At 45.1% G+C, this 27,745-nt stretch overlaps 2 protein-coding genes across 2 annotated transcripts in view; one reads left to right on the top strand and one right to left on the bottom strand.

Moving 5' to 3' along the window:
- The window catches only part of ULK4 (unc-51 like kinase 4), a gene marked incomplete in the record, with an annotated part of 1,752,451 nt that overhangs the window by 1,295,126 nt on the left and 429,580 nt on the right, over positions 1-27,745 (top strand).
- Positions 2,533-3,160, bottom strand: LOC115474067 (putative nuclease HARBI1). Its single transcript, XM_030209380.1, has 2 exons — positions 2,902-3,160; positions 2,533-2,757 (listed from the first exon to the last, which is right to left on the bottom strand). The coding sequence occupies exons 1-2, from the start codon at positions 3,130-3,132 to the stop codon at positions 2,599-2,601; spliced, it is 390 nt and encodes a 129-aa protein (XP_030065240.1). The 5' UTR covers positions 3,133-3,160; the 3' UTR covers positions 2,533-2,598.

Genomic DNA, 27,745 nt, shown 5'->3' with positions numbered 1-27,745 from the left:
ACAGTTACACACACCATGCAAATCAAAAAGGGACAGCAAGTAGACGAACAGGTATAGGGACAAGTAACAATTAATAGACCATATCACAAAAGGGACAGAGCAACAGTTAAAATGAGTAAGGGGAAAGAGAGAGAGAGCAGAAAAAGAGCAGAATACCGGAACAGATAGTGCCAATACCCAAGATGGGGGCACAGGATACCAAGACAGTAAAAGGAAAGCAAAAAGGAGACCTACATAAAGAGCAAGAATATGCAGGTGTAACAGAAAAAGAGTGACGGGGTAGAAGTGAAACTGGAGGTATAAGGGACCATTAAAAAGATGCAGCTGGTAGAGCTGTCAGAAGGGGAGATGGGCAGAGAAGAAAGACCAGTGTAAGTTAAAAGGGTTCAGGACGGGTAGGATTCACTCACTATAATAGAAGAGTGTCAAAGAAGAGAGAGTAGGCATCCGCTCATAAGAGATAAGGCAGAGATAAAACAAAATATCAGGGACGCAATTAGAATCTGCGGCTGGAAGAGCAAACCACAGGAAAGAGTGAAACCACTGAGCATAAAAAGAGAAAGAATGAGTTCACATCAGAGTGCTTTAAAAATCCAGCTACAGGGAATAGAAAGAGAAAGATTAACAGGTCCATTAGGGACAAGAAGGAAACAGATTAAGGTCAAAGAGCAGGGGGAGACAGACAAGGAAAGCGGCCGTAAGGGAAGCCCAAGGAAAGAACGTGGGGCAGACCTTGGACGCATAATTTATCCCATCTGCGGCCAAGGACTGACAGCAAAAGGGGCAGAGACCAGGGTAGAGAAAGGCAACAGGGAAAGAAAGATCAGCAGCCAGGGTACACCACTGTTTTTAATTACCCCTCTCTAGACCCCCGCAGGACCCTTGCCCACGGAGGTGGAGAGAGGGTTTCAGAAGGCTCATAATAAGTCTTTTAAATATGACCTCTGTTTTCTGGCTCCTAATTTCTAAGGACATCCTAGGGCATCTGTTCTCCCACATAATGTGAACACTATTTGTGTAAGAATGTTCCAAGAAACAGATAAAGGCATAGACTAGAAAAGCAAGTGATAGAAATAATCTTTATTCTCACCCATTGGAACTTCAAGCTGGTACACACATCAGTCAGATTCTTAGTTCAACCGACCGTAGCTTCGCCCTCGGAGTGGCGTTGGGGAAGGACTCCAATTTCTATCTAGATTTACATTTCTTTTATAATGCTTGCTTGTTTGAAACATGCTTTTCCACATTATATGTTTATTGGAGTTGGATTGCAGACATGTTAAGTTGTCAATTTTACCTGTGACTTGTATTTGCAATTGTCACTTTTGTTTTGAATAAAAAGATTTAAACATAATGCTTGCTGTCCATACAATTCAATGGGGACTCAATTTTTTTCATCTGTGATTCATCCTTTCTGACAGTTTGCTTAACCACAGATCAGATGCCCAAATCTCCCCCTTCTTACAATTTCTCAATACCTGTAACATCCTTTTTGGTAAACAACTCTCTGACTAATGCAGGGATAGGTATCCATTTTATGAAAAGGACTCCATTTTAAATTCAATTGCTTGACCTAAGTTTTAGTTATTCAAGTCATTTAATCCTTCATCTAACCTTTAAAACTGTATCTGGATGTTACCCCAGGTCCTGATAAGGCTTGCCAGCTGGGTCCTGCTTCAGCAAGTACTCAGCTGCAAAGCCATCATCAGATTTCTGGCCTGGTCAGTGCTTCTTAGCAGCCTAGGCTTTAGAGCTCTGCCCACCACTATTCCAGTGGAGGGGTCTCTAGCTGTAACACATATTAACAAAAGCTATGCATATATGCCTTCTATTTTCTATTTTGATAACTCATATAAGTGGTAGGTGGCTACACAGGCTGAGGAATTCTGGAAAATTACTCCCGGATCAGCTGCTGACGCATGGCATTTCCCCTGGTTACATCGGATCCTCTGTCCAAGGAGGTTATGTCCACTTCTGGAGGGACTACAATCTCGATCTCTAGGTGTTGCTTCAGTGCGATGTTATGAAGCATGCAGCACACAGTCACTATATCTGCCACGTTATCAGAGGAATATTGCAGGGATCCACCAGAAATGTGCAAGCAGCGAAACCGGCTCTTTAGTACCACGAAAGTCCGCTCAATAGTACATCTAGTCGAGATGTGTGACTCGTTGTAGCGCTTCTCTGCCTCCGACCGGGGCATTGCGAGCGGGGTCAATAGCCATGTTTTAGATCCATATCCGGCATCCCCTGCAGGAACACAACAATACATTGCTATCAGCGCGTAACAGTATGCCAAACAGAGGCCTCTCACCTTAAAAGTGTAGTGCCACTTTTAAAACGGGTGTCATATGCATCCCCTCCAGAACCACTGCCACATCTGTTAGAAAATCAAAAAATACTCACCAAGAAGTCACCCTTGTCTGAATTGCCCCTCTGCAAACTTCTTTCCCAGCACACTGTTAGACAAGATGTAGGAATCATGGCAGCTCCACGGATAACGTGACACAACATCCAGGATCCTATGGTTTGCATCGCACACCACTTGCACATTCAGCAAGTATCCCATCTTGCAGTTACGGTACTGCATTTCTTGATTCACAGGCGGGGTGAAGGCAACATGTGTGCAGTCAAAACCCCCAGGACATTGGGCATGCCAGCAATCTTGTAAAAGTCCTGCTTGATCCTCCTCCGCTCCTCTTCCCCCCTAGGAAATGCAATGTGCTTGCGAACACATTTTTTCAGGGCGCGCAGCACCTGCAGCATAGAGCAAAGGGGTGTATTTGTTCATGCACTTTTTAAACAATAAAGATATGAGAAGGGGGTGTAACAAAGGTGGAGGAGGGCAGAGCAGATACCGTGGACGCAAGACGGGGAGGGGGTTGTGCGAAAGAGTAGTACCTGTGTTAGATGTCTTGAAACAGTAGACTGGTCCACGCCGCTGTTACGCCCTAATACATGCTGGAATGTCCCTGTGGCAAAGAACTGAAGAACAATCAGCAGCTTCACCAGCCCAGGTACTGCATGAGATCTTGCAGTGGTTGGGTCAAGATCAGCACGTATTTCCTGGTACAGCTCATATATAGCCGTTCTGGATAAGCGGTAGTCATCTACTATTTTCCTGTCTGACATGTCTTCCAAAACCACCCATGGACGAAACACACGTGGGCGGGAGTGGAGGCGAGGGCGAATGTGGGCAGGGTCTTCATGAACGGGTCGGGTCGCTTTGGCTCCTGTCCCGGCCTTCCAGCTTTTCGCCTGGCAGCATGTTGCCTCCCAGCAAAAAAGTCCAACTATGCCAGGAAAAATCCGCCATCCATTTCCTAGTTGTAGTGAGACACGTGTAGGACAAACGTGATGATAGCACGCAGAATTGTGCATCGCTTGTTAATAACACACAATATGTACGTCATATATATGCGCACATATACAGCCAATGCGTGTAGACCTGGATCTTGAAATTAGAAGCCGATTTGTTTGTCTGTGTTCTTCCTCCCTCCCACCACATCTGGAAATTCACGTTGCTTCATGCAGTATATCTGATCACATGTTGGCTTCGCCCCCCCCCCCCCTAACGGTTTCATCAACATTTTATTACTTTGTGATATACTACTATAGTTTCTATTATTTCTATGCAATGACTGTCTAATAACCCACCCCACACACAACCTCTTTGAAATAATACACCACAAGAACACACAGAATAGTCTTTACCCAAATAAAAGTTCATAGATGTAGTATAATATATAGAAAGGCAGGGGATGTTGGGTTTGGAGGGCAGCTGCAGCCTCATTCTCCTCCTTCTCTCCCTCTTCTTCTTCCTCCTCCTCCTTTTTCTTACTCCTCTCCTCCTGGGTGGCGGTAAGTGCTGTTATCTCTGTGCAATGGCTGTCTAATAACCCAGGCCCCACACAACCTCTTTGAAAAAAACCCCCACAAGAACACACAGAATTGTATTAACAATGAAAAAACTTTATAAAAATATATTGGCAATATATACAAAAATAAAAATACATAATATGTTGCTGGGGGGGGGGGGGGACTAAATACAAAACATAGACAAGGGGGGAGGATATATATCATGGGGTTAGATAGGGGGGAGAGGGGCAGGAGATGGCCTCAAGGATGCCCACATACAGTACTTGGGAGGACAGATACTGGAGAAACTGGAAAAGGTCCTCCAGTGTCTGCCCTCCCATGTGCAGTACCTTGGCCATCTCCTGTAGGTCATCAGGGAAAAGGTGGGTACAGGCGAGAGGGATGGGGGATGAGGCGCGGTCCACAAGGGTGGGAGTGGGAGGGATAGGGGAGGTGGATCTGGCAAAGGTGGAAGCAGGGGGTATGGGGGAGACACCGCGATCAACGGTAGTGAGGGGATAAGGGAGGATGTCCTCTTCCTCTCCTGTGAGGTCCACCATGCCACCTGCCAGTAAAGGCAACAGAGGGACTGTTAGAAAACTTCCTCGCGGACAGCTTTAACATGCACACACTGGCGTAGGCAATAATCCTTGTGAAACTCACCATGTACAATCTCGATCTTGCCGAATCGCTCCAGGAGGGGGGTGACTTGCTCAGTGGAGACGGAGGCCCCGGCATGGGTTAGGGAAAGGGGGAGGGAAGTCTGAGGGTCAGCTTGGGAGGGGGTAGCAGGGGTTGGAGGGGTGGTGGGGGGCTGGTAGGATGGGGAACAGGAGGACTGGTGGGACTGTGCAGCTGGGGGGGGAGGCAGAGGGGAGAGGACGGCTGGTGGGACAGTGCGGCTGGGGGGGAGGCAGGGGGGCTCGAGTCTGTTCGGGGAGGCGGAGAAGCAAGGTGAAATGGGCCATGTTTTGGGGCGGGGAGCCGCATGAGTGGGGTTTGGCGGGATCTCTTTGGTGGGGGACCAGAAGAGGGGCCAAGACGGACAAGGGCATAAGGCAAGGGATGGGGACCAGGGGTAGGACAGGAAGGGTGGGGAGGAGCAGGACCAGCCAGGGACCCCTCATTCCCATCATCATCACCATCATCTTCTTCAGCCTCAGAAGATGACATTTCTGCAGAGACAAAGAAATATCAGTACCCCAGGGCATTATCAAATCTCATGTCAACCAACAAATGTCATCTCATCTCATAGACTCATGTCAACCAACAAATACCTGGGCTGTTGTCAAGGTTAGCCTTGACCTCCTGGAGCCATTCTGTGTTGTCCTTTCTTAATGCCCGAGCCCGTTTTTTCAGCTCTTCAACCTGTAAAACAAAAAGAAGGGCTATCTCATATCAGATGAAAAGAAATATATATTAAAAAAAGCAATGATGTACTGTCATGCTCATTAGCTCCACCCCACCTTCTAGAAAACACCTTTTTTTGTACACACACATAACGAACATTCATATTTGCAGAGAGCGAGCACGCACCTCCAAATCCAATGGTCATTAGCTCCACCTCACCTTCTAGAAAACATTTTTTTTTTACACATAACGAACGTTCATATTTGCTGGCAGTATAAGGAAAAATGAGGATGAGGATGAGCATGCACCCCCAATTCCAATGGTCATTAGCTCCACCACACCTTCTAGCAAACGACTTTTTATAACATGCACATAACGAACGTTCATATTTGCTGGCAGTATAAGGAAAAATGAGGACGAACACGCACCGCCCATTCCACTAATGGTCATTAGTCAAATACCTGTTTTTACACGCATATACGAACGTCCATATATGCTGCCAATACTTACGAATCTGGGGTATGAAGAACGCCTATTGAATAGGCGTTGCAACACCTTCCACCCTTGGCCCATTCGCATTATATTGCGCCTTTTCCCCGGACAGGGGAAAAGCTGCTTCTCGTTGATGGTGAACAGCTGGGCCAGCCACAGCACGTCCATGTCAGAGAAGTTGGGCTTTCTTCCTCGTGCAGCCATGACTTCTCCGACAAATGTGCACACGCGCGTACCCACGCATATATAGCATGTCGAAGGTTATGCACGCACTACATGGACGTGTTATGACGTGATTATGACAGCTCTGGACTTTACCGGCAGCCTCTGAGCACAAGTTCAATATATCACGGTAAAGGGTTCGGATTCCTTTTGTGCATTCATTGGTATCGGTAGTGCATCGCGACACGTCCACATTACTATAGTAGTTAGCTCGTTTGCATTCTGTTTTCGTTAGTTGCTACCGTGATTGGAAAATGGCTCGGAGAAGCCTTTTGTGCATGGCACAGTTTACTAATTGCTCAAACTGGCTTGAACCAGTTTAAAACCCACGTTACTGGCTCGTTTTTTTTAGTGCATCTACCCCTTAGTGTCCTTGGCGGTGTGTAGAGGATCATCCTATTCTTCAGGTACTCAGGGCCATTTCCATTGAGGGCATTGAAGATCAGACATAGAGTTTTAAATTTAGCCCTGTATTGTACTGGTAGCCAATGAAGTTTTTGCAAAAATGGTGTGATGTGGTTATTTCATTTGCTACCTTCTATGAGTCTTTCTGCTGCATTCTGAATCAACTGGAGCTGGTGCAGGCCCTTTGTAGTCATACCGTTGTATAGTGCATTGGAGTAATCCAGTCTTGGTGTTATCATGGCATGCACAACTGGGATAAGATTTATCTTCTCGATGTAAGGAGAGAGGCATCAGCATAGCTGTCGCAAATAGTAGAAGCAGCTCTTGAAGGTTGCTTGGATTTAGGGAATCAGAGTAAGTGTTGAATCTAATTGTATTCCAAAGTTCCTGACTTGTGATTTGAGGGGGAGTTTGTACTTCCCAAAAGGGATTTTGATGTCAGGTATATATCCACTTGTGTTAGGGTCCCAGATAAGCTCAGTTTTACGTGGGTTCAGGCAAAGTTTGTTGTGTTTAGCCCAAACTTGAATTGATGTTAGTCAGGTAATCAGTTTATTCATGCTTTAGGTAAGTCAGGTTCTATGGGTATGACTGGCTGCACATCATCTGCATAGATGTAGAACTGAGTGTCCATTGACTGAATCAGCTCAGCTAGTGGCTTGATGTAGATATTGAACAGAATAGGTTACAGTATCGATCCTTGTGGTACCCTGCAGGTCAGTGTCTATGGTGGTGATGAGTTGCTGCCATACATTATGGATTGTTGTCTGTCTGATAGATAGAATCTGAACCAGGCATGTTCTGTTCCATTGATACCTGTTTCTGTCAGTCGTTCTAGCATGATATCATGATCCACAGTGTCAAAAGCTGCTAAGAAATCTAGCAGTACTAACACTGAGGCGAATCCCCTGTCTCGGTTTCTGTGAAGATCATCTAGTAGGGATCTGAGGACCGCTTCTGTTCCATAACCGGGTCTGAATCCATATTGACATGGATCTAGCCAGTTTCTCTCTTCTAGCCAATCATTAAGTTGAACACAGACTGTTTTATGAGTTCCCTAAAAATGGGATGTTGGATACTGGCCTGTAACTTTAAAGTTTCTCCTTGTCAAGGTTGTTTTTCTTTAGGAAAGGGTGAACCACTGCCCTTTTTAATGCTGTTGGTAGTTGCCCATTAGAAAGAGAGGTGTTCATAATTTTTGTGCTGCCTTCTGTGAGGCCCATACCTGCCTGCTGCACTGTCTTTGATGGGTAGGGGTTGAGGGAGCAGGTAGTTGGTTGAAGGTCTCTTAGGATTTTGTCACTTTTAACCCTCTGTTTACACTGGGCAGGCTGGTTCTATTGTGGGGATTGCAGTAGTCTGTTTACTATACTGAACAACTGCTTGGTTGAATTGGCAGCCTTTGCAATGCATTGAGAGAAATACTGTTTTTTGATTGCTGTTAAGGCTTGGCGGTACTTTGCCGTGTGCTTCCTACAGTTTAGCCTGTCTTCAGCCAGGTGAGATTTACACCATCTCCTTTCCAGTTTCCGTCCTTCGCGTTTAAGGAGCCGAAGTTCTGGAGAAAACCAAGGTGAGCTTTTGTGAGTGGGGCATAAGACCTTTTTTAGTGATGCCATTTTCTCTGAGGTCTTGGCTAAGTGTTTATTCCAGATGTCAACCTGTTCTGACACTGTAGTTGTCTTTTCATCCACATGTGGGTAATCCAAGGCCTCTAGGAAATTCTCAGCGATCAGCTTTCTTTTGTCTCTGATCTCCTTCCAAACTGAGAGGTGCTATTTGTTTCAGGTGGTCACTTAGGGAAAGTTTAATTAGAAAATGGTCTGACCATGATAGTGGTGTTATTTCAATACTGTTAACCCTTTTCATGGGTTGGAGAATTGATCACTTGTATAAATCCTAGTGCTATCATCATGTCCAGAAAGACAGCTGTGGTGTTATCTGGGGTTTCGATGTATAGATTGAAATCTCCCATGATCACCAGCCTAGGGTAATTCAGGGTGACTTGAGTAATCGGGTGTAGGAGTTCTTGCACAGATAATGGGTTGTTACGAGGTGCTCGGTATACCATGAACAGCCAGATTGGTTTCTCCTCTTCAAGTTGGATTAAAAGAGATTCTGATTCATGTAGCTGGGGGATGGATATTCTTTGTAGTTTGATTGTATTCCAAATCAAGACTGCTACTCCTCCATCCCGTCTTCCTGGTCTTAGTTAATGTTGGATGTTTAAAGCTGTTCGGCATAGTTCAGCCAGTGGTAAACCCCCACTTTCATCTAGCCAGGTTTCACTTATTCCTAGATTGTCAAGATGCAGTTCATATATGACATCACGGATCACCGAGGATTTCTTTGCAGCTGATCTAGCATTCACCAGTCATATAATTCCCAAGGGTGGTCTGGGGGGGGGGGGGGGGGTTCTGGGGGTAGCTTTGGTGTGGCAATGAGATGATGTTTTAAGTACTGTTATGTAGCTGTTTGACCTCTTGCACTTTTATCTTCTCTTTGGTTGGTGGGGTTTATGGTTTCCTGTCCCACACAGCACTGGGATGCTCGAAGTCTCATGGTCTGTGGGACCAAGGCACATTTTTTTGTGTCAGAAGCTAGTTAGGCATAATTTCATTGGGTTGCACTGGAGTTCACCCTGTGGATCAGCAGTCTTAGTAGTTGGCAATGCAGGGTTAAGGCTTTAAATAATCTAAAAGAGCAGACCTTTTTAAGGTTGTAAATTCAGACCAGGCATGTGAGATGAAAGGCTTCCAGCAATAGAGAAACAAATGTCTCTACTTAGCACTTCTATGTGAATTTCTTTGAAGACTTAGTGCAGATGGGTTGATGGTTGACTTTTATTTTAAGGAATCTTAACAGATTCAGAATTTTAGAAATTTATAGTTAAAATAAATGTTTAACTCGCAGATTGCAGGTATGAACTTTATAGTTTCTGGTTCTGATATCCTTGGATGGCCCATTTGATGCAGGTTGCTGTAGGCTTTTCTTTGTTGTCCAGGAGGAGGGTTAGATGTAAATATAGATCCAGCACTGATCACAGGGCATGAGGAGAGTTATTTGGCATCATGAGCATTGGAAAGCATGGCTGCTACTAGACCCTTAGACACTGGGAGCAGTGAATCAATGAGTGGGTCTCCACCTGCCTCGAGGCCTCATTCTATGTAGGACCCCTGGGACTGTCCATTGTCGGACCTATCCCCGAGGCGATGTGTGGATTTGACATCGTCCTCAGCACCGAGGAGCCTCAGTAACATTCTTCGGGTGACGGCCAAGAAGCATCGTCATCGGTTGTCCTCGACACATGGTGCCTGCAGCTCCGGGGCGTCGAAGGATTCGGCACCCGAGAAGCATTGATGCTGGGAGGACTGCTCCACCTCCATACAGGAGGTGCCGATGTGCCGGTCTCCTAGCAGCCCAGATCCAGCTCCCACGTTGACCCCAGTGGTTCTGCAACCTGTGCCGTAGCCGGCACCCCAGCTTTTCCCGGTATTGACCCTCAATGAGTGCATCTGGGGCTTGCTCCCTGAGCTGCTGAAAGGTCTTATTCAATGGTGTGCATCGTTATCGGGGGTGTTTGTGCCTATCCTGCCTCACGTTGTGACCCCACTTGACCCTCAGCCTTTGGTGCAACCTCTGACACTGGTGCCGCATTCAGTCCCGGTGTTGACTGCCACCCAAGTCGGCTGATGCCATTCCATTTCCATTGGAAGTTGTGAAGAGGCAGGGAACTACAAGGTCCAGAATGTACTGCAGCAGCAAAGGAATCAGAGTCATGGGGAGGACTCTAGGCAGGAGAGTGAGAAGCCAGCAGTTGATTGGGAAATTGAACCAGGTGTGAGAGGGTTGCAGGCAGCTTTATTAAGAGAGTGGTGGAAAGCTGTAGGAAGTAGATGGAAACACTGGGGAAGCTCTCTCTGGAAAAGGTGACAGCTGGAGAAGGAAAGTAGATGCTTGTGTTTGACTGTTTGAGTTTGAGGAACTGCCTTAGAACTGCCTTAAGTTAAGTAAATGCCTTTTTGTTATATTTACTTTGGAAGAAGAACTGTATGTGTTAAAGAAGAAATAAGCCATGAGAATGATGTTAAATGGCAAATAATAAAACCCTTAATTAGAAGAAGCCTGGTGTTGGTGAGCATTTTGTGGAAGGAGAAGAGAAGGCAGGAAGCTCCCCAGTGATTAAGGCAGAGTCCTGGTGAATTACCAAGAAGGGAAGAGCCCAGCAGTGACTGTGTGTGAAGGAAGCTAAGCAGGGTCAGCCCTGGCCGGAGTCTGGAAGGGTGGCCAGCTCACAAAGTGGAGGAAGAGCCCAGGGCTAAGATGCTCGAGGTCCTGTACTACACATCTCCTCCTAAGTAGGCTGTGACTTTACCTCTCCTTGAGGTGCTCAAGGAAGTCTTCATCAGGAACTGGGAGTCCCCTCTGCCAGTCTCTGTTGTGCCCAAGAAGATTGACACTGTGGTATATGCTCCACAGTGCACCTGGCTTTGATAGGCCTCAGTTGCCTCACAATTCCATGGTAGTGGAGTCCGCTCTCAAAAAATCCAGGATTTCCAGACACTATGCTTCAGCGCCCCCAGGTAGGGAAGCTAGAACCCTGGATTCTTTGGGGAGTAAGATGTACTAGGCTTCAATGGTCATTTCTCATATACAATCTTACCAGATCTTCACGAGCATGTACTTGCGAGACTCAGTGTGCAAGTTGTCTGCCCTGGCTGAGACACGCAGGCCGAGTCAGTTCGCCAGTTGGTCAAGCAGAAGAAGGCGTGTCACAAGTTCTTGGCCAGGGCAATTATGACACTTTTGATGTGACATCCAGGATTTCTGCTCAAAGCACTGCAATGTTCAGACTGTCATGGCTGTGTGTTTCTGACTTGGAACATTCCATTCAGCAAATGTTGGCAGATGCCCCATGCCGAGGGGATAATCTTTTTAGAGAGAAAGTTAAGGAGGTTGCAGACTAAATAAAAAAAAAATACACTGAGACCATCTCTTATCTCTCCCGCTGGGTGCCTTCTGCATTAGCCTCCTCAGCTAGGAGGACTTCTGGTAGTCAAGGAGGAGTTCCTCTTACTATCCTAGATATACCGGTAGGTCCAACCCTTTGGCTTGCCAGACTACTGAGCCTCAACCCGAACGTGGTTGTTCACGTCAACAGTGTACGCCTAAGGCCCCTGCTGCTCCCCAGTCAAAGCAAGGGACAAGCTTTTGACTGGCTCCAGCAGAGCATAGCTGCAGTACAAGTGTCCTTCACAGATGACTTCCAGGTTTGGGGGAAACTGAAAGTTTTTCACCAAAGGTGGCCTCTTATAACCTCCGACTGATGGATTCTTCAAATAGTTCATCTCGGACACACCCTGAATAGGGATCTCAAACTTCCAAGTTGCTCACCGAGAGTTCATTCCTTCAGCTCTCAGCACAGAAAGGTACTGCTCTTCTATGCCACTGAGATAGAGTGAGAGACTAGGTGAAGGCTGGGTCGGGGGGGGGGGGGGGGGAGCGGTTAGATCTGGGGACTTATGCTATGATGATATGTGATAGCTAGTACACAAACCAGGACTAAAGACCACCCATTTATAAAAAAATGTGTTTGTCACAGCTCCCACAAGTATAATTTGATAAATACATTTTTGTATGTATATAGAGTACCCTCAGATATTTCTCACAATTTATGCAGACAATAAAGCTGCTATATAGTGGTATAGCACTTCTTTCATCGGTTTACTCTAAACATTTTTTGGGGGAGCAACATTGTGCTCATTTTTAATTTGCTTCCCTTCACCGCAGTGCTATTAAAATCACTTTAAAAATGTATAAATACTTGGTGAAAAAGCTGTGCACTTATCTTGCATCACTGAAAAACATTCATCTCACACCTTCCCCTGGAACCGCCCGACTCCGTGGGTTTCAATTGCTTTCATCAGGGATGAGGGTTAAGGCTAAGGAGTTCCCTTCTTCCTCAGTCAAACAGCAAGAGGAGCGAGACCTAACTCCTGTTAAATCAAAGTGGTTTATCAAGGCATCTACACCCATTTAGTAGCCGGAAATGTTCACAAAATGACTTCAGAATTACAACAAACTTTATGCAAAAGGATTGTTCACACAACCCTTGCCACCTCGTCAGTCTCTACAACCTGAGGAAACTCAGATTATGGTGAAGGGAAACAAATTAAAAATGAACACAATGTTGCTCCCCCCAAAAATGTTTAGAGTAACCCGATGAAAGAAGTGCTATACCGCTATATAGTAGCTTTATTGTCTGCATAAATTGTGGGAAATATCTGAGGGTACTCTATATACATACAAAAATGTATATATCAAATTATACTTGTGGGAGCTGTGACAAACACATTTTTTATAAATGGGTGGTCTTTAGTCCTGGTTTGTGTACTAGCTATTAAGTAGAGAGGTGTGGTAGCCGTGTTAGTCCACTCTTAAAGGTTATCAATAGAAATCAAACAAAATAAAACATGGAAAAGAAAATAAGATGATACCTTTTTTATTGGACGTAACTTAATACATTTCTTGATTAGCTTTCGAAGGTTGCCCTTCTTCCTCAGATCGGAAATAAGCAAATGAGGTAGCAGATAGTATATATGAGAGAAACATCAAAGCATTACTTTGACTGTCTGACAGAGTGGGAGGGTGGGGGTATGCATGGGGACATCAAAGCATTTCATTGATATTCTAACAGAATGGGTGTTGGTAGGTGAGAGGAGGGTAATAAATAGAGAAATACAGCTTTATGTTTTATAATGAGTTAGAAAACCCAGATCCTTATTAAGTCCTGTTTGTTGGGTGTCAAAATATTCAATCATTCTTATTTCAAAGGTCTTACATTCCTGTATTGTTTTAAAATTACCTTTCAGTATTAGCTATTGTACTAGCTATTGAATGTTACCAGAGACAGTGATATTGTGGAATCGTTTTCTGATGATATGTGAAACAGAAGCCAATATCTCTTTGCTTCACTTATCAGGTGGATAATGTCACACTGCTGACAACATGCTTCCAGAAGGGAAACTGACTGAAAGTTTAGTAAATCAATCCTTTAAGGTACACAACATATCACATCCAAAAACAAGCCTTAGTAAATCAGTTTCTAAAGATGCTGCTGCTGATCACAGAGGGAATTCTGCCCTTCCCCTCCCCTCCAAAGTTGCCAGTTCGTGGTATTCTCGCCAAAAAAAAACACGGGTTGTTGGTTTTTGGGCGCTTTTTCACTCCGCGGCTGCAGGTTAGTCACTATTGCCACGGGTTGAACATGACACCCTCCTATTGGCAGAGGGAGGCGGGATCCAGCAGTAGGCTTGGTTCCTGCACTGCTGTGCTGTTTGGGGGCGGCCGTGGAAGCAGCAACTCTTTTCTCTTTTCCCTTATTGTCTTTCCTCACCGCTCACTCTTTCCTTTTCCTTTATTCTCTTCCCTTATTCTCTCCTCTCTACCCATACTCTTTCCTCTTGGTTTCTCTCCCCTCACCTCATTCTCTTTTCTCACTCTTTCCCCTCTTCTCTCCCCACTAGGTCCTGTGATACTCAGGGCACTCTGCAGCCAAAGACCCTTGCCTTGCACTTCCTTCTGCTGAATCAGAAAACAAGGGGAGCTCTTACCTCGGTTCTGCTCCACTCCTGCCCCGCTTATCAACTCTCTCCAATCCAGCACTCCAAACTCACTTCCTGGTTCAAGATCACAATGCCATCTTGTAGCTTTACACAGACTGTGGAGGGAGGGGGCTGTGCTCTGGGCTTTAAAAAATGCTTGCTGTGGAGGGAGGGAGAGCTTTTTAAAAAAATCTGAACTGTTCTATCCATGTTCTTTATTGTTGATAGCATTTTATTTGATCTCACATATATTTTCTATTGGTTCAGGCTGCTTGATATGTTCCATTATTGCTGCCAAGTATTACATATTAAGGGCATTTGCTTTGAACTGTTTTAATTCCGTTTATCTAGGCTTTGCATGCGCATGGTTTTACTTTTTAAACCCAAAGGTGAATCCTCTGGGTGACTGCACAATTAGGTATGATCTGTATTTCTGACTTTACTTGTTTTGGACTGCTAAGTGCTTACACAAATTAATTTTAAAGTCTACTTTTTATGAAAAAGAAAATGAAGATAGTTTGATATTGTTATAATTATTCTCCGAGGACAAGCAGGCTGAGTTGTTCTCAAAACTGAGTCGACATCCGCGTTGGCCCGGGAACTGGCATTTGCAATAGCAAAAAGAAAAATCTTTTGTCAGAGCCTTCTGGTGCATGTGCCGCGGCGCACTGCACAGGCACAGACTGACTTCCCGCCCGCTCAGTTTTCTTTCTTCCGCACAAGGAGCGACAGCTTTTTCTGTGGCTCCACAGCTTTGAAGTGTTTTTTCTGCTTCAGTTTTTTTGGTTTCACTTTGTTTTCATTTTGTTTTAAAAAAAAATAATTCCTTTAAATTTTCTTAGTTTAATTTTCCCCCGTTTTAAGTTTCCTTTGTTTTTCGCAGCGGCCCTTTTTTTCGGCCGCGTGGTTGGGTTTTCTCCCTTTTTGTGCCTTTTTTCTTGGCACAATCGAGCTGTTTGATTTCGCCAGTGCGGTTTTCCCTTCCATGTCATTGAAGACTCCCAGCGGCTTCAAACATTGTACTCAGTGCAACTGGACCATCTCAGGTACAGATACACATTCTTGGTGTATTCAGTGCCTTGGGCCTTACCAAAATAACCTGGCTCATTGTGCCCTTTGTTTTCATATGAAGAAGAGGACACAACTTGCTCGAGAAGCCCAGAGAGAAAAATGGCACACTGGGAGCAGTGAGGCATCGAGTGGGTCTCCACTTGTCTTGAGGCCTCCTGCTGTGCAGGACCCCCCGTGACCGTCCATCATCGGACCTGACCCCGAGGCGACGAGAGGATTCGTTGTTCTCGTCGGCACTGAAGAGCCTCAGTGACGTGCATCGAGCAAAGGCTAAGAAGCATCATCACCATTCCCCCTCGACACATGGTGCCAGGAGCACTGGGGTGTCGAAGGATTTGGCACCTGAGAAGTGTCCGTGATGGGAGGACCGTTCCCCCTCCATACAGGAGGTGCCGACGCTTCGGCCTCCTAGCACTCCGGTTCTTGCTCCCGAGCCTCAACCAATTCTGCCACTGACGAGTGCATCCGTGCCTTACTTCCATAGCTTCTGGAAGGACTACTGTGCCAGTCTGCTTCAGCAGAGGGTGCTTGCGCCTGCCATGCCGTCTGCTGCAGCTGCGTCTGGCCCTTCAACCTGGGTGTTGGCTGCCACCCAGATTGACTCCCCATCAACGTTGGTGGAGGAAGCTTCACTGCAGTCCATGCGGGCATCGGCCCCTTGACATCACCATCGAAGATGTCAGTCGGCGTCGAGGCAGGCTCAGTCTCGGAGGTCCATGAGGGAAGTCCTTTCTGATACTGAGGAGGATCGCTCATGGGAGTCAGAGGAAGATCCCAGGTACTTCTCCTCCGATGAGTCCTTTGAGATTCCCTCTGAACCTTCCTCTCCACTTGAAAGGAGACTGTCTCCTCCTGAGAGCCTCTCCTTTTCATCATTTGTATGGAAAATGGCTGAGGCTATTCCATTCCCTGCAGAAGTGACTGATATGCTCGAGGCCCTGGACTATGTCTCTCCACCTAAGGAGGCAGTAATGGCTCCTTTGTATAAGGTACTCCGGGAAATCCTTATGCGAAACTGGTCGTTCCCTCTGTCTGGCCCCGTGATCCCTGATTCCCAGTATCGGATCCACGGTGAACCTGGGTTGATGAGGTCTCAGTTACCCCATAACTCCATGGTGGTGGACTCCGCCGTCAAGAGAGACAAGAGTACTAGAGACTATGTCTCAGTACCCTTAGGCAGAGAAGCTAGGACCTTGGATTCTTTTGGGAGGAACACGTATCAGGCCACTATGCTCACTGCCCATATCCAGTCTTACCAGGTCTTCACGGGCATTCACTTGTGAAACTCGGTGAGGCAGCTGTCTGCCTTGGTCAGTGCCCTCCCTCCGGAGCAGGCCGAGCCTTTTCGCCAGGTGGTCATGCAGCAGAAGGCATGTTGTAAATTCCTGGCCAGGGGCGCATATGACACATTTGATGTGGCATCCAGAATCTCTGCTCATGGTATAGCGATGCGCAGACTCTCATGGCTGTGTGTCTCTGACGTAGACCATTCGGTCCAGCAGAGGATGGTGGATGTACCTTGCCAGGGGGTTAACCTTTTCAGAGAGAGGGTAGAAGACCTGGTTGACCAGATCAAGAAGCACACAGATGCTATGGCTTCTCTCTCCCACCAGGCACCTTCTGCTACATCCTCCTCATGTAGGAGGTTTTTTGGGGGGTCACGGAGTGCTGCCTATTCCTAGGCTAGTCAGGCTCTGCCCCAGCCCACTCGTTCTCATCAACAGCATGCACCCAAGGCCCTTGCTCCTCCCCAGCAAAAGCAGGGGACAGGCTTTTGACTGGCTCTAGCAATGCATAGCCTCAATAAAAGTGTCCGTTCCAAACAACTTGCCAGTTTGGGGGAGGTTAATGTTTTTTTTTCACCAAAGGTGGCCTCTCATAACCTCCAACCGGTGGGTTCTTCAAAAAATCCGGTTAGGAAACACCCTCAATCTGAAATCTGCACCTCCAAATTGCTTGAGAGTCCATGCAGATGACTATTCAGGTGCTGGAACTACTGGGATTTGTAATAAATTACGCCAAGTCCTATCTCACTCCTGTTCAGAAATTGGAGTTCATTGGAGAACTTCTGGACACGAGAATAGCTCGAGCCTATCTCTCGGAGGCACGGGCAGACAACCTTCTGTCCCTAGTGTCCACAGTTCGAACATTTCAGCAGGTCGCAACTCGGCAGATATTTTATTTGTTACATTTGTATCCCACATTTTCCCACCTACTTGTAGGCTTAATGTGGCTTACATAGTACCAGAGAGGCCTTTGCAGGCTCCGGTGTGAACAAATACAGGGTGATGTTGTGGTAAGATCAAGTTCATGTGGCACAGCCACATTAGGGAATCAGAGAATGAAAGAGTTGTGTTATGTCCATTACGTTCTTTAGTTTGGTTGTGTTGCACAGATTAGGCATTTAAGTTGGATCATTAGGGTATGCCTTTTTAAACAGGTTGGTTTTTAGTGATTTCCGGAAGTTTAGGTGGTCGTACATCGTTTTCAAGGCTTTTGGTAATGTGTTCCACAGTTGTGTGCTTATGTAGGAAAAACTAGATGCGTAAGATGTTTTGTATTTAAGTCCTTTGCAGCTTGGGTAGTGCAGATTTAGATAAGATCATGTTGATTCGGATGTATTTCTAATTGGTAAGTTGATCAAGTCTGTCATGTAACTAGGGGCTTCTCCGTAGATGATTTTGTGAACCAGGGTGCAGATTTTGAAGGTGATGCGTTCTTTGATTGGGAGCCCTTGTAGTTTTTCGTGGAGGGGTTTTGCGCTTTCAAATCGCGTTTTACCAAATATAAGCCTAGCTGCCGTGTTTTGAGCGGTCTGAAGTTTCTTTAAGGTTTGTTCTTTACATCCCGCATAAATTCCATTGCAGTAATCTAAGTGACTTAGTACCATTGATTGTATCAGGTTGCGAAATGTTTCCCTTGGGAAGAATTGCTTCACACGTTTGAGTTTCCACATTGAGTGGAACATTTTCTTTGTTGTGGATGCCACTTGGCTCTCTAGTGTTAAGTTATGGTCCATTGTAATGCCAAGGATTTTCAAGCTGTCTGAGATAGGAAGGGTATGATCTGGGGTGTTGATACTTGTGGGGATGTCTGCGCTGTGTTGGGATGAGAGGATGAGACAATGAGTTTTTCCTTTATTGAGTTTTAGTTGAAATGCATTTGCCCATGAATCCATGATGTTCAGGCCGAGCTTGATTTCGTTGGTGATTTCTGTCAGTTTGGTTTTGTAAGGAATGTATATTGTGACATCGTCTGCATATATGAAAGGGTTAAGGCCATGGTTAGATAAGGACTTGGCAAGTGGGGTCATCATTAAGTTGAATAGGATTGGTGATAGCGTTGATCCTTGCAGTACTCCGCAGTCTGCTGATTTGATTTCAGAGTGTATTTATCCCTCCTAAACTAGTGGGCCAGCCACATCTATCTAGGAGTGAACAAATCACCCAAAGCTGCTGCTGTATATTTCCCTTGTTTATCTAGGTTCCCCAATCCCCAGAGTATTGCACTTACTCTGAATAAGTCAGGAAACAGTAAAGAGAAGAAAACAGTGGTTATGAGAAATCAGCTCTCAAGTTTATTATACTCACCAAACAGTTTATGAATGATCATTGGTAATAGCAATCACAGCATATTTTCTCACAGGGAGGTCAGACAGTGATATAAATGGTTGCACAAGTTCTGAGATCTCCACAGACTTTTCCAGCTGTCACTTTATATACTCTCTTATGTTGTATCTCTAACATTGACATTTGTTGGGCACAATTAGCAAATATCTTTAGTTTCGACCGCAATGACTGCTCTGTTTTTAACACATGCTAATTTCAACCACCATGATATTTCTGTCCCCCAAGTTTCGACCAGCCCCCCTCTAAGTTCTGTTTTTTTCTTGCACCTGGCTAACTACTCATCCATTTCTTGCAAGATATCGTTGACCGCTGCTTCTCGTTATGCCCCTGTACATCTGGCATTTCTACCTCAGCTCAGCTCTTTTTGCAAACTTGCCAAGTTTCACATGTCACAGCTCAGTATTGCTGTACTACAGTGAAATCTTGAGTCAGAGACTGTTTTATGATTTTAGGCCTAGTTGGCTGCTATAAGCCTCTTGACCTGTTTTTCCCAGAAGGCAAGTAATGACAATATTCTACACTGCTTTCCATGGTGATGATATGTTTGAATTTGATTTTACTTGATATGTTCTTGTGGTTAGGAAGCCCTTGATCCAGTTAAGTATGTTTCCACCAATCCCGAACTTATCTAGTAATCTTATTAATATATTATGGTTTACCATGTCGAATGCTCTAGACATGTCGAATTGGAGGAGAAGGATGTTTTTGCCTGTTGCTATTTCCTGCTTGAATTTGGCTGGAAGAGTGAATAATACTGTTTCCGTGCTGTGGAGGGGGCGAAAGTCTGACTGCGATTCGTGTAATATTGAGAATTTGTTTATGTAATCTGTAGGTTGTTTGGTTACCATGCTTTCCATCAGTTTGACCACCAGCGGGATAGATGCTACTGGACGGTAGTTAGTGATTTCGATTGTTTTTTTCTTGGTATCTTTTGGTATTGGGGTGAGTAGGATATTGCCATTTTCCTTAGGGAAGAGGCCTTGCTGAAGCATGTAATTTAGGGGGGATGTGAAGTCTGCTATGAAGTGGTCAGGGGCGGATTTCATTATGTAGCTGGGACAGGTTTACAGTGAGTGTTGGAAAGCCTACTAATCACCTGGGTAACTGTTTCGATGGTAAGGATCTGCCGGGTATTCTACAATGGTTAGGTCCAGTTCATCAAGGAAGTTTTCAATGTCGGTGTTGTTCTGAGGTAGCGTGTTGCGTAGGTTTACAATTTTTTCATTGAAGTACTTTGCAAGTTTATCTGCAGATGGGATGTCTGTATTCGTGGTAGTGACCAAGTTGGTGTCTAGGAGTTTGTTCACGAGTTGGTATAATTTCTTCATGTCTTTGTAATCTGTCCCTATTTTGGTTTCATAGTATGCTCTTTTGGCCTGTCTTATTGCGTATTTGTATTTTCTTTGTATTTGTTTCCATGTGTTGAGTCTATGTTCATCTTTTGTTTTATTCCATGCTCATTCGAGTTTCCTGGTTTGTGTTTTTAACTTTTTCAGTTCATCATTGAACCATGGTGTCGAGTTATGCTTGCATGGGGTTCTTGTTCGTAAGTTCGCAATTTCATCTAGTATGCTTTTGCATTTTTTGTCCCATTCTATGAGGTACTATATGGAGTCTGTTTGTGTTGCCCATTCGTTATTGTGTATTAGTTGCCAGAATGTTTTCGTGTCTACTTGACCTCTAGTGCTGTAGGATGTATGTTCTAGTTGTAGGGTGAAAATAAGTAATTAGGGCAATAATTATTCCCTGATAAAACTTATTACAAGGTTTCCGCTCAGTCTAGGGGAAATATTATAAAGAAACCTTGTGCTGGCACCCTGCCAGTGTTTTGTTTTTCGCCAAAAAAAACCAAAGCCACGTCACAGATGATAATTGTTATTATTTATTACAGGTAGAAAAATAGACACTCTGCAATAGCTTATACAATATAATATCTCTTACTGATAGGCACACTAACAAAATATATTGTCTAACTACACTCTGATTATCCTGAGACTACGTACAGTAATGATTAGAACAGTACAAATGATATCCTAATGATCCTTATGAAACTTATCACATCTTATGCAAAATACACATTAGCAGCTGTCCCTGACCAAGAGCTGACATAAACCAGTCGTACTTAGATAAAACCACTGCCTAACCCCAGACAAGGAAATATATCACTGTGATCTTACCACGCTGTCCTGATGACGGCTTCAGATAAGACCAGAGCAGAATCTCCCCAGACGCTATCTTAGCTGTCTGTGTCTTTTGTAGTGCAGGTCTTTCTCAGCAAACAAGCAGGTTCCAGTCTCTCCTTTGGTTCTCAGAGCCAATATCTCTGCCACAGGTATTTGCACCAGTTATGCAGGTCACAAGGTTGGTATCATACAGTCTCTAGCTCACCCCGAGCCTTGCTGGATTTCTCAGGTCCTTCCCAGGTACTCCTCCTCTGAGGGTCTCCGACGACTTTCTTCTCCCACTCTCTCCGCGTTCTTCAGACCTCCGTGATAGCCTGGACCAATTCTCTCCTCATACAGTACAGTGCATGGGTAAGAAGAGTTCTTTGTTTTGTGACCTTGGAGATGGTAACTTCTGGTGCCATGAGTATAACTCCCTTACCAGCGTCTCAGAGACAGAAGGGGGATGGTTGGAACACAGAATGTCCTTGGCTTCAGCAAGCCTGTCAGTGATTTTCCACAAGCTGAAGCTGGATCTTGCTGACACAGAGATGTGCAGCAGCCATCTTATTATACCAAGATGTCATAGGCTTGTATAGGCCAAGACCAGCTTAGGCTAGATCACAGGGAAATACCCCTACATAGTATTCATTGTATACCCTTCTTCCGCCAATGTAGGGATAAGTTTAGTTTGTAGTGGTCGGTCCAGGGCATCTCTGTCCATTTCGTATTTGTTATTGTTAGGTTCTGGTCTGTTGAGAGTTTGTGTGAGATGAGATCAAGTTTGTGCCCTTTGACGTGGGTTGCTTGCATTTGTGGCCATTTGAGATCGCATAAACGGAGAAATTCCTTACATTCTCGTGTGTTGATAGAGTTCGGGTCTTCTAAGTGAAGGCTGATGTCTCCTAGTACTAGTGTATTGGAGTTGGTTACACATGTGTTTGAAATGAAGTCCATGAAGTTGGTCTGGCCTTTGTTCCAATTACCTGGAGGTCTGTAAAACAAGACACAATTCAAATGATCGCGTAGGGTTTTGTTGTGGATTCTGATTGAGGCAATTTCAAGTTGAGGTGTTATGGACTCAGCAGTGGTTTCGGTGGTAAAGTGGGACCGATAGATTAGTGCTATGTCTCCGCCTCTCTTTTCTTTTCTGGTCCAGTGTGTGATTTTGTATCCTGGAGGGCACAGGTTTAGGATTATCGGGTCCTTTTGGTCATGGATCCAAGTTTCAGTGAGGAAGAGTAGGTCAAGGTTTTCTGACATGATCCAATCTGTTAGTATTGCTGTTTTATTTACAGCGGATCTGGGGTTGATGTTGCCCACTTGGATTGTCTGGAATGGGTCTTCTGTATTTGGTGTTAAGTGGACTTTTGTTAGTTGTCGTTTCTTTGTTGTGGTGAGTTTGTTTGGGCCCTTCTTTCCCTTCTGTTGTGGTTGTTCGCATGTAAGTGTTCTTCCTTTGTTTAGGTTGTTATCAGTTTGGTGAGGTGTGGTGTATTTGATTGTGTAGTATGGGTATGATGTTGTTTTCTACAAGTGGGGTGGTTAGTGTTAAGTGGATCAGTGTTAAGGAGTAGATCCTTAGGAGTAGTTTGAGGGTATTCATTATGGTATATATTTCCTGTGGTTACTATTAAGACCGTGTTGCCCCAATCTGCTCTCTTCACAGGCCTGTCTTCTCCAGTTGATCAAATGAAGTGCAAAAGGCATCTTCTCAGGCACGCCCGTCCTGCCGAAGGTGTCTTCAGTTCACTAGCAATTATTAAGTTTTTACTTTGGTTTTTACTGTCAGGCCTTTCAAGCCTTGTCAGTTGTAAAGTCTCAATATCTTGAAATATAATAGGCACTTTACTCACGGTCTGGTGATCGGACATGTTGCCTAGGGCACAGATGTTGGAGGTAGACACCAGAGGGGGGGCTTTGCTCGGAGCCTGTCTCCGGGGCCTCTGCCACGTTGCCCCTTCTCCTCTTGTCACTGCTGCTGCGCTCTGGTCTCGGTGCTGTCGACTGAGCCTTCGGCAGCCGCGGCGATTCCCTCCAAGAGCGTCCTCACACCTCCATAACTCCCATGCTCTTGGGGCAGCTCCACCGGACAGTGATCCACTTTCCTGCTGCTGTCTGAGGAACCGACGGGCGGGCAGGCGAGGAGGCAGAGCCGGGTGCATGACCGCTTCCACACAGTCCATGCGGTCCCCCATGGGAGAGGATCGTCTCTCCCTGCTTTGGGTGGGCGGGTGGCTGAGAAGGCAGAGTCGGGTGTGCGGTCGCTGTCCTGCGAGCCTCGTGCGGTCCCCTGTGGGGAGAGGTTCGGATGCCTCTCCCTTCTCTGAGGGCGACAGCGATGCCATTTACTGAACCCGCACGAGCTCCCCGAGCGCCGTCTGCTGCCTCGTGCGGTCCCCCGTGGGGGGCAGTTCAGACTGGTGCATTCAGCACAAGTTAGGGCAGCTGTTTTGCATAACTTTATGCAATGCACATTTTTTGTGTCAGAAATTAGGCAAAATTTCACTGGATGGCACTGCTGTCCACTCTGTGGAGTTCACAGTCTTACTAGTTGGCAAATTCAGGGTTAAGGCTTTAAATATTCTGAAAGAAGCAGACCTTTTTAAAGTTGTAAATTTAGATCAGGCTGTGAGATCAAAGGCTTCTAGCAGCAGAGGAAAGCAAAATGCTGCACACTTAGCACTTCTATGTGAATTGCTTTGTAGAGGGGATTGATGATATTTGCCTTTAGTTTTAAGGAATCTAACAGATTCAGAGTTTTAGAAATAAATACAGTTAAAATAAAGTTTTGACTTACGGGTTGAAGGTATGAATTTTAGAGTTTCTGGTTCTGATATCCTTTGATAGTCCAGTTGATGGTCCAATTGATGCAGATTGCTGTCGGCTTTTTCTTTGCTGTCCAGGAGGGTTATATGTAAATAAGGATCCAGCTCAGATCACAGGGCATGAGGAAATGAAATGTGAAGGGAAGATAAAATTTCCTTTCTCCATCCAAAATAAATGAAAGAAGTTCAATTTAAGATTGACGACTGGTTCCTGAAGACAGGCTGAGCAGCAGTCGATAAAAGTTTGGGTTGTAAATAGGCAGAAAATGTCATTATTTAATCTAAGTTGCAGAGCCTGATGTGAACCCAGCCAGCCAATCAACTAGCCAGTCAACTCTTGGGGCATATGGCCCCCACAGTTCATGTTACACCCATGTTATCTTAGCACATAAGATATGCTCAATGGACCCTAGCTTCTCAGTTGTTGCAAGTTGCAGGGAATCTAGAGAATGTGATCCAACTGTCCACCGATTTTCTGAATTCTCTTCAGTGGTGGACAGTCCGGCCCAATTTGACCGTGGAAAGACCATTCCAAATTCCTCAACCACCGAAAGTGCTGACAACGGATGCATTCCTCCTGGGGTGGGGAGCTCATGTTGATGGGCTTCACACTCATGGAGCCTGGTTCTTCCAGGAAACAGGTCTTTAGATCAACCTCCTGGAGCTCCAAGTGAGCTAGAACATAAGTACATAAGTACATAAGTAATGCCATACTGGGAAAAGACCAAGGGTCCATCGAGCCCAGCATCCTGTCCACGACAGCGGCCAATCCAGGCCAAGGGCACCTGGCAAGCTTCCCAAACGTACAAACATTCTTTACATGTTATTCCTGGAATTTTGGATTTTTCCAAGTCCGTTTAGTAGCGGTTTATGGACTTGTCCTTTAGGAAACCGTCCAACCCCTTTTTAAACTCTGCTAAGCTAACCGCCTTCACCACTTTCTCCGGCAACGAATTCCAGAGTTTAATTACACGTTGGGTGAAGAAAAATTTTCTCCGATTTGTTTTAAATTTACTACACTGTAGTTTCATCGCATGCCCCCTAGTCCTAGTATTTTTGGAAAGCGTGAACAGACGCTTCACATCCACCTGTTCCACTCCACTCATTATTTTATATACCTCTATCATGTCTCCCCTCAGCCGTCTCTTCTCCAAGCTGTATAGCCCTAGCCTCCTTAGTCTTTCTTCATAGGGAAGTCGTCCCATCCCCGCTATCATTTTAGTCGCCCTTCGCTGCACCTTTTCCAATTCTACTATATCTTTCTTGAGATGCGGCGACCAGAATTGAACACAATACTCAAGGTGCGGTCGCACCATGGAGCGATACAACAGCATTATAACATCCTCACACCTGTTTTCCATACCTTTCCTAATAATACCCAACATTCTATTCGCTTTCTTAGCCGCAGCAGCACACTGAGCAGAAGGTTTCAGTGTGTTATCGACGACGACACCCAGATCCCTTTCTTGGTCCGTAACTCCTAACGTGGAACCTTGCATGACATAGCTATAATTCGGGTTCTTTTTTCCCACATGCATCACCTTGCACTTGCTCACATTAAACATCATCTGCCATTTAGCCGCCCAGTCTCCCAGTCTCGTAAGGTCCTCTTGTAATTTTTCACAATCCTGTTGTGATTTAACGACTTTGAATAACTTTGTGTCATCAGCAAATTTAATTACCTCGCTAGTTACTCCCATCTCTAAATCATTTATAAATATATTAAAAAGCAGCGGTCCTAGCATGGACCCCTGAGGAACCCCACTAACTACCCTTCTCCATTGTGAATACTGCCCATTTAACCCCACTCTCTGTTTCCTATCCTTCAACCAGTTTTTAATCCACAATAGGACATTTCCTCCTATCCCATGACCCTCCAATTTCCTCTGTAGCCTTTCATGAGGTACCTTGTCAAACGCCTTTTGAAAATCCAGATACACAATATCAACCGACTCCCCTTTGTCCACATGTTTGTTCACTCCTTCAAAGAATTGAAGTAAATTGGTCAGGCAAGATTTCCCCACACAAAAGCCATGCTGACTTGGTCTCAGTAATCCATGTCCTCGGATGTGCTCTGTAATTTTGTTTTTAATAATAGCCTCTACCATTTTCCCAGGCACCGACGTCAGACTCACCGGTCTATAATTTCCCGGATCTCCCCTGGAGCCTTTTTTAAAAATGGGCGTTACATTGGCCACCCTCCAATCTTCCGGTACCACGCTCGATTTTAAGGATAAGTTGCATATCACTAGCAGTAGCTCCGCAAGCTCGTTTTTCAGTTCTATCAGTACTCTAGGATGAATACCATCCGGTCCAGGAGATTTGCTACTCTTCAGTTTGCCAAACTGCCCCATTACGTCCTCCAGGTTTACCGTGAAGTCAGTAAGTTTCTCCGACTCGTCCGCTTGAAATACCATTTCCGACACCGGTATCCCACCCAAATCTTCCTCGGTGAAGACCGAAGCAAAGAATTCATTCAGTCTCTCCGCTACGTCTTTGTCTTCCTTGATCGCCCCTTTTACCCCTCGGTCATCCAGCGGCCCAACCGATTCTTTTGCCGGCTTCCTGCTTTTAATATACCGAAAAAAATGTTTACTATGTTTTTTTTCCCTCTAATGCTATCTTTTTTTCATACTCCCTCTTGGCCTTCTTAATCTGCGCCTTGCATTTGTTTTGACACTCCTTATGCTGTTTCTTGTTATTTTCAGACGGTTCCTTCTTCCATTTTCTGAAGGCGTTTCTTTTAGCCCTAATAGCTTCCTTCACCTCACTTTTCAACCAGGCCGGGTGTCTTTTGGACGTCCGTCTTTCTTTTCTAATTTGCGGAATATGTATGGCCTGGGCCTCCAGGATGGTATTTTTGAACAGCGTCCACGCCTGTTGTACAGTTTTTACTCTCTCAGTTGCCCCCCTAAGTTTTTTTTTAACCGTTCTTCTCATTTTATCATAGTCTCCTTCTTTAAAGTTAAACGCTAACGTATTTGACTTTCTGTGTACAGTTACTTCAAGGTCGATGTCAAAACTGATCATATTATGGTCACTGTTATCAAGCGGCCCCAGTACCATAACGTCCCTCACCAGATCATGCGCTCCACTAAGGACCAAGTCTAGAATTTTTCCTTCTCTCGTCGGCTCCTGCACCAGTTGCTCCATAAAGCTGTCCTTGATTTCATCAAGGAATTGTATCTCTGTAGCGTGTCCCGATGTTACATTTACCCAGTCTATATTTGGATAATTGAAGTCACCCATTATTATCACATTGCCCATTTTGTTCGCGTCTCTGATTTCTTTTATCATTTCTGTGTCTACCTGCTCATCCTGGCGAGGTGGACGGTAGTACACTCCTATCACCATTTTTTTCCCTTTTATACATGGAATTTCAACCCACAGTGATTCAAAGGTGTGATTTGTGTCCTGCTGAATTTGTAATCTATCTGAGTCAAGGCTCTCGTTAATATACAATGCTACCCCTCCACCAGTCCGGTCCACCCTATCATTACGATATACTTTGTACCCCAGTATGACAGTGTCCCACTGGTTATCCTCCTTCCACCAGGTCTCAGTAATGCCTATTATATCCAATTTTTCATTTAGTGCAATATATTCCAACTCTCCCATCTTATTTCTTAGACTCCTAGCATTTGCATATAGACATTTCAGAGTATGTTTGTTGTTCTTATTTGCATGATGCTTAGTACCTGACACTATTGATTTGAAATCTTTTGTCTGATCTTTAGTTGTATTTAAGGGCACCTGGCCTACCACGGTCTGTTGTGCAACCTCACTATCCAGAAACCCTATCTTCCCTGTTTGTGAGGTATCTTTGCAAGATACCTTTTCCCGAACCATGCGCTTTTGAGCGACTGTCGGCCTTCCCCCCATTTCTAGGTGTTCAGAAATCGGCTGTCCAACCAAATTATCTTAATTCAAACAGACAATCAGATTGCAATGTACTAAACCAACAAGCAGGGGGGCACCGGATCTTGCCCTCTGTGTTAGGAAGCCTTCCAGATGTGGCTTTGGGTGCGCTGTCATGGCATGATTCTCCAAACCATGTATCTGGAAGGCCTAAACAACAGTCTGGCTGACAGGCTGAGCAGGGTAATGCAATCTCACGAGTGGTC

The sequence above is a fragment of the Microcaecilia unicolor genome, chromosome 1 (assembly GCF_901765095.1).
Source record: "Microcaecilia unicolor chromosome 1, aMicUni1.1, whole genome shotgun sequence".
In the NCBI taxonomy this organism is placed as follows: Eukaryota; Metazoa; Chordata; class Amphibia; order Gymnophiona; family Siphonopidae; genus Microcaecilia; species Microcaecilia unicolor.
This window is presented reverse-complemented; position numbering and strand designations above follow the sequence as displayed.